Source organism: Triticum aestivum, chromosome 3A (assembly GCF_018294505.1).
Source record: "Triticum aestivum cultivar Chinese Spring chromosome 3A, IWGSC CS RefSeq v2.1, whole genome shotgun sequence".
Classification (NCBI taxonomy): Eukaryota; Viridiplantae; Streptophyta; class Magnoliopsida; order Poales; family Poaceae; genus Triticum; species Triticum aestivum.
The window spans coordinates 745,878,308-745,893,768 of NC_057800.1; the positions used below are offsets into that span (position 1 = coordinate 745,878,308).

General features: G+C 42.0%; 2 protein-coding genes across 4 annotated transcripts; both read right to left on the reverse strand.

Moving 5' to 3' along the window:
- Nucleotides 1–2,248: 2,248 nt before the first annotated feature.
- Nucleotides 2,249–4,419, reverse strand: LOC123063705 (40S ribosomal protein S28). Of its 3 annotated transcripts, XR_006430533.1 has the most exons (3): nucleotides 4,156–4,419; nucleotides 2,800–2,838; nucleotides 2,249–2,643 (listed from the first exon to the last, which is right to left on the reverse strand). XR_006430533.1 is itself a non-coding variant. In XM_044487602.1 (2 exons), exon 2 carries the CDS (start codon nucleotides 2,640–2,642, stop codon nucleotides 2,445–2,447), a length of 198 nt encoding a protein of 65 aa, XP_044343537.1. In that variant the 5' UTR covers nucleotide 2,643; nucleotides 4,156–4,378; the 3' UTR covers nucleotides 2,249–2,444. The 3 variants fall into 3 exon arrangements, 2 of the variants coding, with proteins under 2 accessions (XP_044343537.1, XP_044343536.1); XM_044487602.1 differs by lacking the exon at nucleotides 2,800–2,838 and having other exon boundaries at nucleotides 4,156–4,378; XM_044487601.1 differs by lacking the exons at nucleotides 2,800–2,838; nucleotides 4,156–4,419 and adding an exon at nucleotides 2,775–2,796.
- A 7,718-nt stretch (nucleotides 4,420–12,137) lies between these two features.
- On the reverse strand, nucleotides 12,138–15,236 carry LOC123059684 (uncharacterized). Its single transcript, XM_044482189.1, has 5 exons — nucleotides 14,770–15,236; nucleotides 14,099–14,142; nucleotides 13,742–13,920; nucleotides 12,533–12,989; nucleotides 12,138–12,274 (listed from the first exon to the last, which is right to left on the reverse strand). The coding sequence occupies exons 1-4, from the start codon at nucleotides 14,855–14,857 to the stop codon at nucleotides 12,887–12,889; spliced, it is 414 nt and encodes a 137-aa protein (XP_044338124.1). The 5' UTR covers nucleotides 14,858–15,236; the 3' UTR covers nucleotides 12,138–12,274; nucleotides 12,533–12,886.
- Between the last annotated feature and the right edge of the window lie 225 nt (nucleotides 15,237–15,461).

Sequence of the window (15,461 nt, forward strand, 5' to 3'; positions counted from 1 at the left end):
CGTTGTGACGTTTGGTAGCACACAAAGCGTTCCTCCGGCAAACGGGAGTTGCATAATCTCATAGTCATAGGAACATGTATAAGTCATGAAGAAAGCAATAACAACATACTAAACGATCGGGTGCTAAGCTAATGGAATGGGTCATGTCAATCAGATCATTCAACTAATGATGTGATCCCGTTAATCAAATAACAACTCTTTGTCCATGGTTAGGAAACATAACCATCTTTGATTAACGAGCTAGTCAAGTAGAGGCATACTAGTGACACTCTATTTGTCTATGTATTCACACATGTATTATGTTTCCAGTTAATACAATTCTAGCATGAATAATAAACTTTTATCATGATATAAGGAAATAAATAATAACTTTATTATTGCCTCTAGGGCATATTTCCTTCACGTGATCCGGTGAAGCATGAGCTCACCAAGCACATCGGTGTGGATGCCCACTTTGTGCGTGCTGCAGTACAAGATTAGGTTCTTGCTCTCCACTATATGCCCTCTGAGTTACAGTTGGCTGACTTCTTCACGAAGGCCCAAACTCGAGCGCAGCACGGGTACTTTCTCTCCAAACTCAGTGTGGTTGATCCACCATGAGTTTGAGGGGAGGTGTTAGATGTGTTAGATATGTATAGTCTCTCTTTTCTGTTTATCCCCATTGTACACATGTATATGTACTGGCCCTTGGCCCTCTTGAGAATATAGCACCAACTGTCCCTTGTAGCAAATCATGATCGAACGCGGCGTCTAAATTTAGCTTTATATATCCTGTTTGAGGTTTCACGCATGTTGCAGTTCGAGTCTTTGACACATATGTAGCTAGTTAAATTGATGACCTAATACTCCCTCTGCCCAGTGCATAGGGCGTGTGCCTAGTTTTACGTCACCAATTTAACTAGCTACACATGTATTATATATATATATATATATATATATATATATATATATATATATGTGTGTATATATATATATAGAAACAACATTCGCGTATGTGTATCCAATGATATGCTTTTAATGACATATAATACATTTTAGTTAGTTACATTCACAACCTACAACCTAGAACTACAGGCATGCCCTATGCACGGAGACAGAAGGAGTATTTCTTTTCTAAAATGATCAAGAGGGGAGTTAAAACAACGTTTGACAATTGATGTTCCCACACCATTCACGCATGTTGCAATGGTTTGCATGTGTAATACTTGACCTGAAACAGAATTGTGTGGTGTAATGCTTCGCCCCCTCCTTGTAGGGCATCGAGCTGCCGTGTTGTCTTCTGATCATACCAGGGATGCTTATATTTTTGGAGGTTAAATGCATATCACTGTTTTTTCATTTATATCCTTGATGAGAATTAGGACCTGTGCTTTTGGCTCAGATTATTGTTGTCTGTGAAAGATGCGGTCAAGGTGATACCTACTGTATGGATTTTTTTCTATGAGTATCCATTTGCTATCACATCCTTTTTTCTATGTATGTTTGACAAGGATTATATATACCTAGACAGCGTCAGCAGGGGCAGAGGATACATGTGTTGCGGCCAAAACGGCTGCATATTCCAAGGCGTCTGGATGGGACAGCAAAATGTCCACCAAGGGTTGGGCAGCGATTGGTGGTCTTCAAGGATGCAGATATTCGAGGGGCCGAGGGGGGATGGCTCTGGGACCAGAGGACCATCATCGGCATCTCTATTTAGCGGTCCACTCTTCGGCAACCCGCTATAATCCCATACTTGACATATAAGGGAGCCGACGAGTCCCAAAGAAAGAATGAAATGAAGGAAAGGCTGTTGTAATATGTTGATATAGGCTCTGGTTGGGTTCTTGTGTTGGCGGGTGTGTCAGAACCAGAACCCACCACACGCACTTGATGATTTTAAATCATATAGGATCCAATATAGTCAATTCACATTACAAAGAGGTGTGTAAATGATTTAAGTCTCACAACATAATTTCAAAAAAAAAAGTCTCACAACATCAAGTGCACTTTAATTTAGTCAACAGAACAGAACTCGTTGCATCACTATATAGCCTAGGCAAAGGACCAAAGCAGTAGAGTAAGAAGGCAACATCACATAATTTTTCTTCCTTAGACAGAGTATAAAGAAAGAATTTGTTTTAGCGCAGCCTCCTGGCGTCCCGCACATCCTCGAGCAGGGTGAGGATGTCGCCATCACGGAGCAGAATCCACCACATGCACTTGATGATTTTACAAGTAGAAGCGATCCAGATTTATACTCAAAACATAGGATTCAATATAGTCGATTCTCATTACCGAGAGGTGTGCAACAATAACATCAAGTGCATTTTAATTTCAGCAACAGAAGGAAACTCATTACATCTCCATAGCCAAGGCAAAAGACGGAAGCAGTAGAGTAAGAAGGCAACAGCACACAATTTCAGGAGTACTTCCGAAGACAGACAGGTGAAGAAAGAAAGTGCTTAGCGCAGCCTCCTGGCCTCCCGCTCAGACTCGAGCAGGGTGAGGATGTCGCCCTCCCGGACAGGCCCCTTGACGTTCCTCATGATGAGACGGTTCTGGTCGTCCAGGAACTTGACTCTCACCTGGGTCACCTGACCCCTGGACCCGGTGCGGCCCATCACCTTGACCACCACTGCGAGCTTCACCTGCGTATCCATGCTGCACAAACCATTGCAAGGGATTGCATTAGGAAAAAACCATCAGAAAGAAATAACTAATCGACTGTTCTAGGCAAAGCACCAGAACAGCTAGTGTACAACTCCATTGCAGTTGAGATAGATCATACATACAAGAGAGCATACAAATGTTCCTTACTATTTGGAACATGTCTACGGTGTGCCCAAAGCAGAAACACTGCATCAAAAACAGAAACCAGAGAAATTATTGGTCTAAAACCACTGCTAAAAAAACAGATAAATCTACTGGTCCAAACACTGAATTAGAATGAACAACAGTTATTAACACTCCCAGGGAGTGACTTGCTTCCTGCTTCCACAGTTATTTCCACACTTCGGACTAAACGGCTAGTTGTTTGCAGAAAATGCTACTGGTTCTGGGAGGCAGTTCAAGAACCGTAGTTACCACAACAATTCTCCAGCGCTCTAGCACCATCAGGAGTTCAGTCTGACCACGAGGATCAGCATCTGATCGAGGAGAAGATCAGGGACCTCGAGAGGGCCAGGGATACGTTGAAGATCAGGAACCTGAAGAATGAGCTGATTGCAGCTAACACTGAGTTTAAACATTCAAGGGAAGTGATCAGCAACAGTGAGAAGAAGTCTCTGGTAGATTGTGCTCTAAGCCAGCTGGACGCGCACAAGAAACTATTGAAATGTGATTCATAAACACTGCAGAGTTGCCTCTGTTTAGATGCAAGTTAAGTTTCAGAAACAGAAACACTGCAGAGTTTGCCTCTGTTTAGATGTAAGTTTCAGAAAGATATCATTTTCCAATAGGGAAAGCAGAAGCACCATCCGAAACAACGAACTGATGCGCCATTCCAATGCACTAACAGTTCTAGGCAAAGCAGAAGCACCGCCAGAACAGCTAGTGTACACTTCCATAGCACTTGAGAGTACACAAATGTCCATGTATGCAGATCAAAATAAAACTAAAATAAACAGCCCCTGTTTTGCAAGTAAATGGGCTATGTTAATACTCCCTCCTTTCCGGTTTATAGGTCCTGCGTGTAAATCTAGCTTGTCTATTTTACCAACATAATAGTACCACACATCATATACCACAAAAATTTATATCATTAGAAAGTAGAACAAATGTTCAGCAAGAACCAGTAAGGTCCAAGTATGGCTCCAACTAAACTATGTTTTGCACACACTAAGGTCCACCAATTTCTCCTCTGCACAAATCTTCAGCAAGAACAAGGATATATATCAACGATTTTGCAAGCAAGAACCCCGAGGCTTACTTGAGATCTGAAGAGTAGCTGCCAATATCGGCACACAACTATGTAGGCATTAAAAGTGGAAGATGAAGCAAGCATCTCTCAGAATCATCAATACGCCACAAACTAGACATGACGGAAACTAAACTACCAACGAAATCAATCACAGCAACTAAATCGATCCAGCACAAAAAACGAAACGATAAAGCTCACAGATCCGTAGAGCCACGGGTGAAGAGGCGTAGGGGAGGGAGGGAGGGGACAGGAACCTTTCTTTGGTTGTTGGCGATGGGGATCGCTGCTTCTGCTGAGACGACGGAGGCGGCGGCGCAAGGTGCTTCTGCTTGTGCTACAACGGACGGAGGCGGCGGCGCAAGGTGCTTCTGCTTGTGCTACAACGGACGGAGGCGGCGGCGCAGGGAGGGAGGAAATAAAGAGGGTAGAACCCAAACCCTAGCGCCCGTCCAGTTGTTAGGTTGCGCTGCCGGCAGCCTTGGTTGGGCTCCTGGTCCTTGTATGCGAGCAAATGGTCTGTTGGGCCCCAAGCCCAAACAGGTGCAGCTTTACTTTAGTAGATACACTTTCTACCGCTAAAAAAAAAAGTAGATACACTTTCTTTGATTGCTAAAAAAACACTTTCTTTGTCTAAAAAAAAGTAGATACACTTCCTTTGTCTAGAAAAAAAGTAGATACACTTTCTTCTTTGCCTAAAAAAAGATACAATCTATTCTTCTTTCTTCTATATAGTCCGAGGACATTTTCGTAGTTCGAAGACCTAGGTGACACCCCTATGAAAATAAAGATGATTTTCATAGTTTGAGGACCTAGTGCATGCCCCTGAAATAGTTCAGTGACCCACAATGCACTTCACTCTATGTGTAATATATGCAATAATGTTCAAAACCACAAACATGTGTTATATTTGAACTAGAAGAAATATTTTTGACGAGAATAGCAGGAGCTCATGTGAACATTTTTTGGTGTAGATGAAAACCAATGGACTGGGGTTCTGATTTTTATTTATTTTTAATTTAATATAAGGGCAATTTGATTTGAAATTGAGGAGCAAAGTTTTTTTTTCGTTCTAAAAACTAAATGAGAAGCACCGCTAACACGGTAACAAAATGAACTGTACATTGATTTTTCCATCTTTTTTCTGGGCAAACCTGTACATTGATCGATCCCAGAAAAATAATTGAGAAGCTCATCGCCGGAGTTCATCAGAGCTTTAGTTCGCGTCGCCGTTGAGCCTGGGCACGCGCCCTAGGTGCCCGAACGGTAAAATCGCCCCTGGTCACATGCTTGATGATTCTGCATAATTCTTTCATTCTCTGCTAATTTTTGTGTGTGCTACTCGCTGTTGCTCACTCTACAGGATGCAACGGCGACGCTCTACCGAAACAACCAACATGTCTGCTGGTAAACTTCATAATCGAGTGATGGTCCTAAGGACCAAGTTTCTTTGGGAAAAGCAGATTAAAAAAATGTGCAACGACCTTATCATCTGACAGTTTGTGCATCAAGTCGCTGTCAGTTTGATGTGTTGATGCATCAAGTTACAGTGCACAGTATGTCATGTAACAACATCGAGAAAAAAACTTTCTCCCCTAGATACAGTTTGGATTTACAAGAATACGACGGTGACGGGTTGATGATGATATGACTAAGAGGATTGGAAACATCAGCCCCACCAGCGTGCTTCACAAACTCAGCAGGGGTGAAGAAGTTACCATGGCGAAAACAGACTATGCAGGTGCACTCAGTCGTCTTCCCTGTCCCAGATGCACTCAGGCTCTTTATCTTTCGAGTAGACCATTGGTGTGTCGTCCGTCCTGTTGCTGGTGCTGCTAGTCTTCATTGCCAGGGACCCAAGCGTCTTCAATGGAGGATGCTCCACAATCTCATTCTTTGGTGGACTTCCAGCTGCTGTTGTCGTTGAAGGAAGAACCACCTTGTTCTGGTTGGTGTTTTTAGAGGTCGGACTCCAAGCGGCTGTGTATCGATAGTCTGCACTTCTGTCAAGGCCTGAGAACAACAAAGGAAAGATTTGAGTTTCATAGATGAGCAATTGCAAATAGAAACTAGGACACCAATTTATGCATATTTCAACAAACATACAAACAGAAACTTTATGAAGAATTGCATTAACTATTGTGTACTCAACAAGCAGATAAGTCCAAAATTACAAAGGTAACACATGGATATGCTATCAGAACGATTATTGAGCTCAAGACTAATTTGGACTTACAAGTCTCTTGAATTTGTGTCTCGACACTTATGTCCTTTAGACATTCTTCAACAAATATCTGCCCTTGGGGATCGCAACTCCACTGAAAAAAGTAAACAAAAGATGTCAAAAGAGAATTTAAATCTCCTATGTTATAAAGTAAACCACTTATGGAATTCATATGGGTTATTGCTCTCAGGGTAATTGCATTTGATATAATCATCCTAAAACGCATGACATGTGAAACCGTTAACAAGCACTTACACAAATGTCAAATGGTAATGTAGCCAAACAAATCCAAAATTCAAAGCCATTTCATGTATTTGGTAACACCATAGCATACTGTGGAAAAGTTTGGGCATAATGATCTGCTGTCCCTTAGGATCACACACTTTTTATATATATGAAAAACGATGGTCAAGGAATCTGAGGACAGGTCTAGGGGCTCGGCCAAGAAACTTACTCCACAGCCTGATAAGTCGGATAAGTCGGCCAAGGGACCGCCGATGTCTGGAACACCGACAAACACTTTGCGTTTTGGCTCTTTTGCTCCTCATTCTGCTCCTAGTCGCTTGTGGAGCATGAGGGTGGAGACGGATGATCCGATGGAGTCAGAGCTGCCGTCGCTGTTGGAGGATGCCTATGGAGCACCGACTTCTTCCACACCAGCTGCTGTGGTGCCGTCGCAGCCGACTGAGTCCAGTGGGATGGGCGGGCAGGAGGCTCTCCTATCTCCCACGGCGTCTCCTCGTCGCGATGTCACCCCGTTGGCGAGGTCTGGAAAGGTGGTGCCAGGTGTCCTGGATAGTGACAGGCCAAGCGGGCGAGTCAGAGACCTGGGAGGCCGGGGGACCCCTACACCTACGTCGACTCCCCGGGTCGCCAGACAGTGCGCCTCGCCGCAGGACCATGGGCAGGGAACCGGGTTGGGGGGGGGGGCATGGGCAGGAGGCCCTCAGGTCCCCCCCAGCCTCGGTGACTCCCGTCCGCGTCGACGACCACACGAGGGCAGCTAAGCAGGAGGCTCCGCACCTTCTTCCTTCGCCGGCGCTGGATGGTGGTGCTCCTACCGCGCCCATTTCTACACCAACTTCGATGGGTACGCGTGTTGCTTCGGGAGTTTCTGTCCGGGAGCGGACTATGGATGAGATTATCGCTTTTGGTGGGATCAAAGATCCGATGACGGCTGGCAGGCGTGTCAGTGACCGGATCCAAGATCAACCAGATGCGGACGACCTGCAGTTGGGGCGTGCCATGAGGGCGGCCAAACTTCGGGATGTCGAGGCAACTACAGGTATGTCGGTTAATAAGGGTTGTTCCATTTTGCATTTTTCAGAGCATGATATTTTAGATAAAGCCAACAACATAGGAGTTCCTTCGGGTTCGAACGCAAAGGAAACTGCGAAGTCGATTAATGGCCTTCTAGACTTAGAAGTGGAGCGGGCATCTTATATTATTCAAAATCTACCGGCGGTTAAACCCATGAATAATGATGAAGTGAATCAATTAGGAATTTCGGCTCTACAAAATTTATGTGACAATCTAATGCCACCATCTGAGGCCGATGGGGACCTGCTAGGTTCGGACACTAAGGACAGTGTAGTGCCTATGTCGGCGGAAGATTTCATCCCTAGTCACCATATTGACGGAGATACGTCAAGTGTAGGGGGTAAGCCCAAATGTGCATGGAAAAGGAAGGTTTATCAGACTTCGGCTGTTCACCATTTTGAACTTAAAAAGAAATTCCATGATGATCTATGAAAGGAATCTTTTGGAATAGCAGAGGTCTAGCTGACTTGGCTAAAAGAAGGTTTCTTGCCGAGGCATCGGTAGAACAGCAGCTCGATTTTATTGCAATCCTTGAAACTGGCAGAGATAATTTCACCTCACAATTCCTCGAAACTCTGTCCGGTGGAATTGATTTTGACTGGCACTGTCTACCCCATAGAGGAAGATCCGGTGGGATATTGCTAGGGGTTAGGTGTGAAGCACTTGAGGTGCTCAATGTGGTCAGGGGAGACTTTGCGGTTAAGTTCCGAGTGAGATCAAAGTTAGATGGCTTCCGTTGGTCCCTTGTAGCGGTGTACGGACCTGAACTCAAACCGGATTTCCTAGCTGACCTAGTCAGGATTTGTGGAGACGAGAATCTCCCTATCTTAGTTGGTGGAGATTTTAATATTATACGAAGGCCAGAAGAGAAGAACAATGATAATTTTGATGGGCGGTGGTCACTTATGTTTAATATGATCATCAAAAGCCTCAGTTTGAGGGAGATTGAGCTTACGGGTAGACAATACACTTGGGCTAATTCGCTACCTACTCCGACTTATGAGAAGTTGGATAGGGTTCTTGCTAGTATTGAATGGGAACAGAAATACACATTGGTGTCGGTTCATGCGATGCAGAGGGCAGTCTCAGACCACACACCGTTATTAGTGGACTAGGGAGAAGCAACACATCCTAGTAATAAGAATTTGTTCTCTTTCGAACTAAGCTGGTTTGAAAAAGAGAACTTTATGGCCATCATTGCACGTGAATGGTCAAAGCCAGTTGCTGGCCAAACAAGCATAGAGATATGGCAAAACAAGATCAGGCATCTAAGACAATTTCTTAGAGGTTGGGCAAGGAACGAGAGTGGCATTTACAAAAAAGAGAAAGAAAGGCTCATTCAATTAATTGATTCCCTAGACATTAAAGCAGAGGGGACACTGCTAGACGTAAATGAACAGGCCATGAAATCTGAAGCAGAGCAAAGCCTACGAGCTCTTATGAGAGAAGAGGAACTCAAATGGGCATTGCGGGCTAAGACTCTCAAGGTTGTTCATGGAGACGATAATACACAATTCTTTCATATGATTGCAAATGGCAAACATAGAAAAAAGAAAATCATCCAGCTCGAGCAAGATGAAGGAACCATAGTGGGACATGAAAACCTTAAATCATATATTTCTAATTATTATAAACAATTATTCGGGCCACCGGCAGAGAACACGGTGACCATGAATGAGTTTGACACTGGAGATATTCCTCAGCTCATGTCAGAAGAGAATGAGATCCTAACTGCGCCTTTCACTGAAAAGGAAGTGCTAGATGCCATATCACAAATCAAACCGAATAAAGCACCGGGACCAGACGGGTTTCCTGCGGAGTTTTATAAGAAATGTTGGCATATCATTAAGGATGACCTGATGCCTATGTTCCACGATTTCTTTAATGGGCATCTAGAACTCTTCCATATAAACTTTGGTACGATTACTCTACTGCTAAAGAAAGAAGGGGCGATTCGTATCGAGCAGTTTAGGCCGATATGTCTCTTAAACATGAGTTTCAAGATATTCACGAAGGCGGGGACAAATCGGCTGACGCGGATCACCCATTCGGTGTTTCAAGAGAGTCAGACGACCTTCATGCCTGGTAGACACATCCTAGAAGGGGTAGTTGTTCTACATGAAACGATCCACGAAATGCATTCGAAGAAACTAGATGGGGTTATCTTTAAAGTGGATTTTGAAAAGGCTTATGATAAAGTGAAATGGACGTTTCTTCAGCAAGCTATGCGCATGAAAGGTTTTTCTGAAGCTTGGAGGAGCCAAGTGGATTCTCTTGTCCAAAAAGGTAGTGTCGATATTAAGGTTAACGATGACATAGGCCGCTATTTCCAGACGCACAAAGGATTGAGGCAAGGGGATTCCATGTCTCCGCTCCTTTTTAATATAGTGGCAGATATGTTGACCGTGCTTATTGGCAGGGCTAAGGTGAATGGCCTAGTAGATAGTTTAGTTCCCCATCTGGTAGATGGTGGAGTATCCATTTTACAATATGCAGACGACACTATTATATTCATGGAGCATGATGTTGCAAAAGCTCGGAATATGAAATTGGTGTTATGTCTCTTCGAGCAATTATCGGGACTTAAAATAAACTTTAACAAAAGTGAGTTATTTTGCTTTGGTAGGGCCAAAGATGAGCAAGATACTTACATACATTTTTTCGGTTGTGAATTAGGGTCAATGCCTTTTAGCTATTTGGGCATACCTATTCACCATCGGAAATTATCCATTAAGGAGTGGAAGTGCATCGAGGATCGAATTGAAAAGAAGCTTAGTTGTTGGAAGGGCAAGTTAATGTCCTACGGTGGTCGACTAGTACTCATTAACTCAGTCCTGACGAGTATGCCGATGTTTCTGTTATCCTTTTTTGAGGTACCTAAAGGGGTACGGAGGAGACTAGACTTCTTTCGATCTCGATTCTTCTGGCAGTCTGATGAGGCCAAGAAGAAATACTGCTTAACTCGCTGGGATATATATGTCGACCTAAGGATCAGGGAGGTCTCGGTATTGAGAACCTGGAGATCAAGAATAAATGCCTTATGAGCAAATGGCTTTTTAGGCTTTCGGTAGAGAACGACTAGATGTGGGCACAAATCTCACGAAACAAATATCTACAGTCCAAAACTCTAGCACAAGTAAACATGAGGCCGTGTGATTCGCCTTTCTGGAAAGGGCTAATGAGAATTAAAGACTTATTCTTTCATAGAACCAAATTCATTGTTGGCAATGGGATGTCAACACGATTTTGGGAGGATACATGGCTGGGGGAGACGCCTTTAGCCATTCAATATCCAAGTCTATATAATATTGTCCAACGTAAGGAAGATTATGTTGCCACGATATTACAACCGGTCCCTTTAAATATTCAGTTTAGGCGATCTTTGGTTGGGGAGAGATGGAATTCATGGATACATCTGGTAGGAAGAGTGATGGATGTTCAATTAACCGACCAACCGGATTCATTACATTGGAGATTGACCAAGAATGGTTTGTTCACTGTCAAATCATTTTATTTGGACCTAATTAACTTTGGCCCACTCCGGAGATCCATTCATATCTGGAAAGTTAAGGTCCCCTTGCGTATAAATTTTTTCATGTGGTTCGTACACAAAAATGTGATTCTTACCAAAGACAATCTGTTAAAACGACATCGGGTAGGCAGCTCACGATGTTGTTTTTGTGGTAATAATGAAATAATACAACACCTTTTTATTGATTGTCCTTTGGCTAAATTATTGTGGCGAACAATTCATATAGCTTTCAACATTGCCGCTCCAATTAACATTGAAATATTGTTTGTGACGTGGTTAGATGGGGTGGACCGTACTACTGAGGCTCATATTCGAGTTGGAATATGTGCATTATTGTGGGCTATATGGAACTGCAGGAATGATATGATCTTTAACAAGCAACAAATTTTAAACTTCTTGCAGGTTATCTTCAGAGCTACCGCATGGATCCGTACGTGGTCCTCACTCACTCCTATGGAATCCAGGAAGCCGCTGGTTACTGGGTGCAACCAATGGGAGATGGTAGCACGGGTTATATTCAACCGGTTTGGATGGCGGTCGCTTAACAGGATAGGAGTCTAGGTCTCTAGTCCTGTTACTATCACCGATTGTAATCTTGAGGCCTTTTATCGTTTTGTCGTCCTGCTCCTTTTGCGAGCTGTAATACTTTGAGAACTGTTTGATCTTTGGGACTTTTAATAATATGGCTGCATGCATCGTTCAGATGCAGAGGCCGGGGCCACGCCTCCTTTTCCAAATTTTTTTTTGAAAACGATGGTAACTAGACTAGCAGACTCCAATACTGTAACGCCCGAGCGAAACCCATAGAAAAGTAACTCCTCAATGCATCTCATATTTACCTGGGGAAGAATATTATTCCACGAATTGTTGTTAAGAAACGCAAGTGGAGGACTTGAGTTAGGAAAATTAGTGTACAGGTCTTGGCCAGAAGCAAGTAAATCGAGTTGATAATTTCCTGGAGGTGAATATATACAAAGTATTATCATCTGCAATCATTCATTTATTTGGTAGTAGAGGAGGCTTCAAGCACTAACTGTTACCTGCTGCCTGCAATGGATTCTGCATGCTAGGTGGTTGGCCTGTTGGCGAAAACCAGTCATGTTCATTTACTTTGGGGAGGAAACAGAGAAATAAACTTGTCATGTTGATATAAATCATAAACTTCAGGGGGCAAACAGAGAAATAAGCTATAATTTCCAGCCTTTACCAGGTTGTGTTGCGTGGGTGCTGGTTGGCTGCACCAACTTTCGCGTTGGAACTGGAGGAGAAGCTTTTTTATCCGTTTTGTTTGGTGCTTGCTCTGAAAAGAAACAATTTGCCCTTGAAGCAGTGTAAATAAGATAAAGGAAGACAAATGACAGAAGGTTTCACCATTCCCTAAATCAGCCGTGATCAGTTTTGAGGCAGTAAAGTAACAAAATAAAATTGTGGTATCAGGCATGCTGCTATTTATGAGACTAGATTATGTAACTTATCGCATGTAGAAAAAAAGTCAATCATGTTTTAGTACCTATATTAAGGTAATAACTGATAGAATATTCAAAGAAATTATCATTACTTTTTGTCTTGCCTTCCTGCACTTTGAAAGGATTTGATACTCCTTCAAGAATTCTAGTTTCTGCAGGCCCTGTGATCCTTACTCCAAGCTTAACTTCCCTTTGCTGTGAATTATCCATAATAATGGCACCTTCATGATCACAACTCCCACCAATCAGATTAAATGTACCATTTTTCACTAGACTTGTCAATGTCGTTGTTCTTGGTGGTTTTATTATGCTTTCCTCAAACTCCTCTTTCGACCATGAATCTCGTATTTCATTAAACCATCCTTCAATGACAACTAGCTCAACTCTTACTGAAGCAAGATGGTGGTCAGGCGCAATTGGATTGCCACCATCATACATGACAACTTTTATGTGACCTTCACCATCCTTACAGTTTCCTTTTTGTAAATTGTTCTGCTCACGTTATTTTCAATTACTAGTCGGAATCTTGTTGATTGGCTTAGTTGGGGTCTGCACCAGCACATAAAAGAAGATACATTAATTTCTGACAGAAAATCAACAGTGAACTGTTCTTAATCTTATAGTATAAGCCATATAAGAAAAAGCTTGGTTATAAAGTAGCTTAGACCCATCTTATTGGCAACACTGATTATTTGGATGCCTATTTCACTTGTGACACAACATGCTTCCTAAAGTGAGTGGTAGTGGCACTATTGTAGCAGTTTAGACTACGTCAAAAGATAATTAGACTGGAGAAGCTCCTGAAATGAGAAAACTGATTGAGAAAGAACATGAACACAAACAAAAGAATTTGTTTCAACATTTCAAATTATACTCTGTTGTCTACATATTCAGTACTAGACCCTAGATTGTACAGTATGAACTTTTATTGGATTTCCATGAATTGCACAACAGAACTATACACCTGTATAATCTGGTTCAAAAAGTATGACTTAAGAAAGTACAAATTATACATGCTCATTTGGATGTTTGTATCACTTATAATATGAAGCATCGAAAGTACTACGATATCAACATGTATGGAGGTAGTCTGAAGTGTCCAGATATTTGAGCACCTTAACTCTGTAAATCTTGAATTGTAAACAGATGTTTTCGCTGAAGGAAGTTTAGTACATTTTTTGCGAGTTCCAAATAGTCATTTTTCTAAGAGTAATTAATTTTTTAAGAAAAATGTTCCAGTCCTAGCTTTACAATTATCTTCCGGGCATCCTGGTTCAATCATAGATAAAGAGACTCCTCACCTCTGAGATGTTACTTCAGCACACCCTTCTTTTGGCATCTCTTGGATTTTTAATGTGAGTTCTTTGTGTTCTTCCTTGAGTATTATGGGATCTTCCTCATCTTTACTCTTATCTTTTTTCCTCTTTACCTTAAGCTTTTCAAATTTTCTTTTGAATTCTTCCTTCGTGCTCACTTTAACCTATGAAAAGACGACTCAGTTTATTACCAAACATTATAGAGAAAGTGAGTACAGAGATACCATCCAAAACGTGGATCTTAATACAAAATGGTTATGAGAAACGTATATGTTGTGAGACAAGGGGATAAAAGTCATTAGTGATGATAGGCCAGGGGAGGGGGGGGGCATGTTTACTTACATTGAGCAATGCTTCGAGAGATGTGATCCGATGACAGCTTGATTCTACAGAAGTATAGTGAAATAATGGTATGTCAATTGGAGATAATGCAACTACATGAAACTTTGGAACACATGATGTACTGATGTACATATAATATTAAATAAGTTACAACTGGTTTGAGGCTATATTTAATTGATAATTGGCAACCCTCCAATACAAGTGCACCAGACATTGGCAAACTGACCACCTGGATATGCTCAGTTCACCCAAAAATTCAAGCACACGAGAAAGAGACAGATAAGGAACTCTCATGGTCAATCAATTCCTCAATTACTGTAAATGTTTTTAGATTTAAAATGCTAAAAAACGACAATGACATACTTGCAGCAGTTCCAATTACTAAAGGGTTGAAGAGTTTCAAAAAAACATACTTGATGAAAAGTTGCAATACATTAACTTGAATACTAGTGAACTGCAGAGATTACCCCAGTCTATACTCTTTCTCGGAAGTGTATGTTAGAATTTTGTTAAATATCTTACTTCTTGGTCTAAATTTTTACTTACTACTTTATGAAAAAAATCATATAAGGACTGCAATGTTTTTACTGTAAAATTTCGGGGTGAAATGTCCTACTTAAATTGGATGAGAAATCATGTTCAACCAAGAAGATTAGTGAAAAAAATTGTACCTTCCCCTAGGCGAACTTTCACAAGAAATGGGCTAGTGATTCCTTCTTGAACACTCTCTCCTCTTACACTTTTAATCTCAACACCCATCTTGAACTTTCCAGTTCTGGCATGGAAGGAGGAAGTCTGGAAATAGACATCACCAAGGTCAGCCTCTCCATCAGTCAGGGCCAAGACACGATCACCTCCAAGGCTGGTGGTTCTTTTACAGATTGTGGATGCACTAGGCAGGCACTGAATTCCTCTGATGTCCAATAATCTTGACCTTCAGCATTGAAATCACCATGAAGTAGTACGATCTCCACAGAAGCTGAAGATAGTGGACCTGATGTGACTACCAGATTGTTCTCATCATACAAAGCTACCTTTAAGAGATTTCCATCCTCTGATTTGATTTTCTCCCGTGTGAAGTAGTCATTGCACACCGTATTGACAAATCGAAATTGATATTTGGTCCTTTGCTTCTTAATTGGTGGCCTGAAAATGTTAGGTACATGAATAAAAGTTAGTAAGATGGTTGTCATGATTGACCACCGGCCAATGTGATCTTGTTTCCAGCAGAAGTAACGAAAACTTCTTAAATAAAGAGAGAAAGCCTTGGATTAGCGAACGCACCCATCATCTGAATCATATGGCTCAATGGGCCGAACGAGAACACCTCTCCTCTGAGGAGTTTGTGTGGCTCGACTCGTAA